Genomic DNA, 3,773 nt, shown 5'->3' on the forward strand with positions numbered 1-3,773 from the left:
GGGAGATGATTTCATCGTTCACGCTAAAATCTATGCATTAATCTGAACCAGAAAGGGAAGGCACACTATGAACAGCAAGTTCAGTCTAAACAAACAACCGAGCTACTAGAAACACCAAGTACTAGAAAGATTCAAACTTTACCCGGCGCAACGCGCCAGGTGAAACGCCTAGCTAGCTAATTCCCATCGGTAGATAGTAAGGGTAAAATCAAATCTAAGAATTCTTGGCGCGCGGCGACACGACCGACGGCCGGCGGGCCGGCGGTGAGGTCAGTCGTAGCGGCGGCCGCGCCATGCGGAGACGGAGAAGAGGGCGCGGTCCTGCCAGCAGAGGAAGAAGACGCCCTTCTCCTCGCGGACCTTGAAGCCGTCGCAGCCGAGCCCCTGCGCCGCCCGCCGCGCCTGCAGCAGGGAGTAGTAGCTGAGCGGGACGCGGCCGAAGCCGGCGCCCTCCATCCTGGCGGCCCACCGGTCGTGGCGCTCGTGGCGCTCCCGGCGGTCGCTCCCGTCGCAGGCGACGATGTTCTTGATCTCCTCGCCGAGGAGCCAGCGCTCGACGCGCGCGCGCTCCACGGAGCCGCGCGCCGCGCCCACCTCGAGGCAGTCGAAGAGCGCGGCGTAGTAGTTGAGCGCCTCCACGAACCGCTCCGTGAGGCCCGGCGTGTTGTGGCTGGCTTCCTGCTCGGTGACGACCATCACCTTCGGGGACAGCCCCCAGAGCGCGCCGAGGAAGGCGTCGGCGCGGGAGGTGGACGGGGAGAGCAGGCCGGAGGAGTCCGGGCTGCTCCGACGTTTTTCTTTGTCGATGGCGGTGGGTGAGGTGGAGGAGGAGTCGTCGTCGGTGGCGAGGAGGCGGTGGAGCTGGAGGCTGGAGGTGATGGCGAGCGCCTCGCCGGTCTTGACGCGGAGGGACTCGACGTCGAGGGTGTCCAAGCGGGTGACGACGGGGTTGAACTGGAACGGCACGTCGAGGCGCTCGGCTTCCTTGGTGAGGACCATGGCGGTCTGCGTGAGCAGGTCCTTGTGCTCGTGCACGGCGGTGAGGCGGAAGTGGGGCGGGCCCTCGGGGCGCGCGGCGAGGAGGTGGAGCAGCTCGAGCCACTGGGTGGCGTCGGCGCCGCCGAGGTCGATGACGTGGACGATCTTCTCGGACTCCATGGCCTCGAGCACGGCCTGGTTGGCGGCGGCGCCGGCGAGGCGGAGGAAGGGGCAGAGGTCGAGGAAGTGGCGGCGAGCGACGGCGACCTCGGCGGGCGCGGGCGAGGCGCGGGGCAGGAGCAGCGCGCGGCAGAGGCCCGGCCAGGCGCGGAGGGCGCGCCGCGCCAGCGCCTCCGCGAAGGCGGCGGCCACGCGCTGCATGGCGTCGCCGTCGGAGGAGGCGAGGGCGGCGATGTGCTCGAGGGCTGCGTTGGCGGCGTCGAGGCGGCCGGCGGCGGCGGCGGCGGCGCAGTTGAGGAGGAGGTGGATGAGGCAGAGGCCGCGCTCGTCGGAGCGGAGCTCGCGCAGCATCCAGGGCGGCGTGGTGGAGGCGGTGGCGGGGTGGAGCGGCATGTTGGAGAAGTTCTGGAGCGGGGAGGAGGTGACGGAGGAGGAGGAGCCTTCGTCCTGCTGCTGCTGCTGCTGCTGGTGGATCATCAGCCTCGCCAGCGCTGCCACCGGAGGAGAGCGAGCTTCCCTATCCGCAAGAAAGCTTCTTCCTTTCTTCTCTCGTTCTGAAACGCACTGCTTTCACCGGCTGTTTCTTGGTGTGGATGAGAGACGATGATATATATGGCTCCCGAAATGGTATGGGCTCACGGGCACAGCCGCGTTTGAGGTTCTTCGAGGTTTTGGGTCGCGTCTGGCAGAGCACCACAGAGTGGTAAATTGGGGAATACTACTGTAGTAGTATGAGGTGGGAGAGCTGCAACTGCAAAAGCCTGTGGTGCAAAGAGAAACTCAATTAACAAACTAAGCAGCCTTAAATAGATGGAGAGAGATAGGGGACGAGGACACGGCAGAGAAGAGAGAGGGAGAGGACAAAATAAGACAAGCAGAGAAGAACAAATGCCAGGAAGCCAAGCGGGTCGCAACAAGCGGCAACAACTCGAGAAACAAAAATACAATTCCCTCTCGGTCAGAATTTCTCAGGATTTGGGGTGAGGACAAGAGAAAAATCAAGGCCATTGATTTCTGGACTCATCGAGCATGCATACATCAGTGCGCTCCATCTCAAACGGGGAGACGTAAATGGAAATATTTGATGTCTACTTAACGAGGTGATATTGATAACTACTTAAAGTTTTCATGGCTAGCTAATGCTCACTGGTGCTCAATCAAATTCTTATGTAAATGTTTGGATAAGTTGTCATCACTGACTGACAATAATCAATCTATGCAAATGGACAATTCTTTCATTCCTAGTGCATGTAATCTATATTGCCGCTAAACTGATCCTGCCATTTAAATGGATAGTTCTTTGAATGTAATCTATGTTGCCCGCTAAACTAATCATGTCATCTAAATGGAAAGTTCTTTCACTTCCAGTGCATGCAATCTATCTTGCCCGCTAAACCGCTAAACTGATCATGTCATCCAAATGGACATTTCTTCCACTACTAGTGCATGCAATCTATGTTGCCCACTAAACTGATCATGCCATCCAAATAGACAGATCTTCCACTCCCTGTGCATGCAATCTATACTGCCAATCATGCCCGGGAACCCTCTAGACCCGTTGATGAACAACGGTCGTCTTGTGTCCTTAACCGTTGACTCACTCAAGTAATATTCTTCGAACACGACAATCACGGCTCGGCAAAACCGGTACATGGATTCAAGGCAGATGCTCTCACCCATTCGCAGATACTCATCAAAGATATCAGCAACCATTCCGTACAATAGCATGTGAATAGTTGCGGAACATTTTGGTAGAAGGTGGCATCGGGACTGCATTGAAAGTATGAGTCGTAGTATGTGACGCCCCGTAGAGTGACCATGAACAGCTCCCTTGACATCCGGTACCACTGCCGAAACAATTTTCGGGTACAGCGGATTGGTGCGGTTGAAGTAGTCCTCGTAGAGCGGGCGGTGCCCACCGACTGTCTCGCGACAGGATTCTTGAGCAGCCCTTAACAGAGCCCCGGTACACTGGCATATGGCTGGCATTGTGCTCGTGGATGATGGAGGTCGCAATAGCCATGTCCTGGTTCGTCTTGTCGGACTCGTCGTTGGAAGAGGATTAAATGACCTCACTGCCGAACTTCTTGAGCGACTTCCACACGTCCATCTTCGTGGGCAGCAATTACGGATCAGTGGCACTCAAAAATGAATTCGAAAACCTACCGACGCAATTGACCAAACATATCCTGCGTAGCGAGGCCGGTTGGCTTAGCCAGCAGGGAGGTGCGCACCAAAGACTTGACAGATACGGTAAAGGGGTTTGAGATTCTACCCCGGCTCCAATCATGTACCCCGGCACAGCGAGGGCCGAACAGACGTCAGGTACTACGGTGCGGCGGGGTGGGACACTGTGTCAGGACAATGTGTCTAAGCGTATTTTTTAACCATGCAGTCGCAAAGGTGGTGCGTTAGACCACTGGAGATATCCTTATTGTGTAACATCGATCAACACAAGAGGGTCATCTGCTCACCAGCGTGCAAGAGAGAAAGACAGGGGTAGGCAGGAAGACGACCAACCAAACAAAGCAATCTGCAAATCTCAAAAGAAAATGCTCACCTCAACAAGAAGCTAGTTCAGGAGCAGCAGCCGCCTGATTTCCCAGCGCAAGGGA

General features: G+C 57.0%; 1 protein-coding gene across 1 annotated transcript; it reads right to left on the reverse strand.

Annotated features, from left to right (window-relative positions):
• Positions 1 to 237: 237 nt before the first annotated feature.
• Positions 238 to 1,916, reverse strand: LOC124667590 (scarecrow-like protein 3). The gene has a single exon (XM_047204847.1). The coding sequence runs from the start codon at positions 1,633 to 1,635 to the stop codon at positions 271 to 273; it is 1,365 nt and encodes a 454-aa protein (XP_047060803.1). The 5' UTR covers positions 1,636 to 1,916; the 3' UTR covers positions 238 to 270.
• Between the last annotated feature and the right edge of the window lie 1,857 nt (positions 1,917 to 3,773).

Source organism: Lolium rigidum, chromosome 6 (assembly GCF_022539505.1).
Source record: "Lolium rigidum isolate FL_2022 chromosome 6, APGP_CSIRO_Lrig_0.1, whole genome shotgun sequence".
Taxonomy (NCBI): Eukaryota; Viridiplantae; Streptophyta; class Magnoliopsida; order Poales; family Poaceae; genus Lolium; species Lolium rigidum.

Excerpts from the sequence above, each read along its gene's own strand:
- LOC124667590 (XM_047204847.1), bottom strand. The coding sequence starts at position 1,635 with ATGATCCACCAGCAGCAGCAGCAGCAGCAGGACGAAGGCTCCTCCTCC.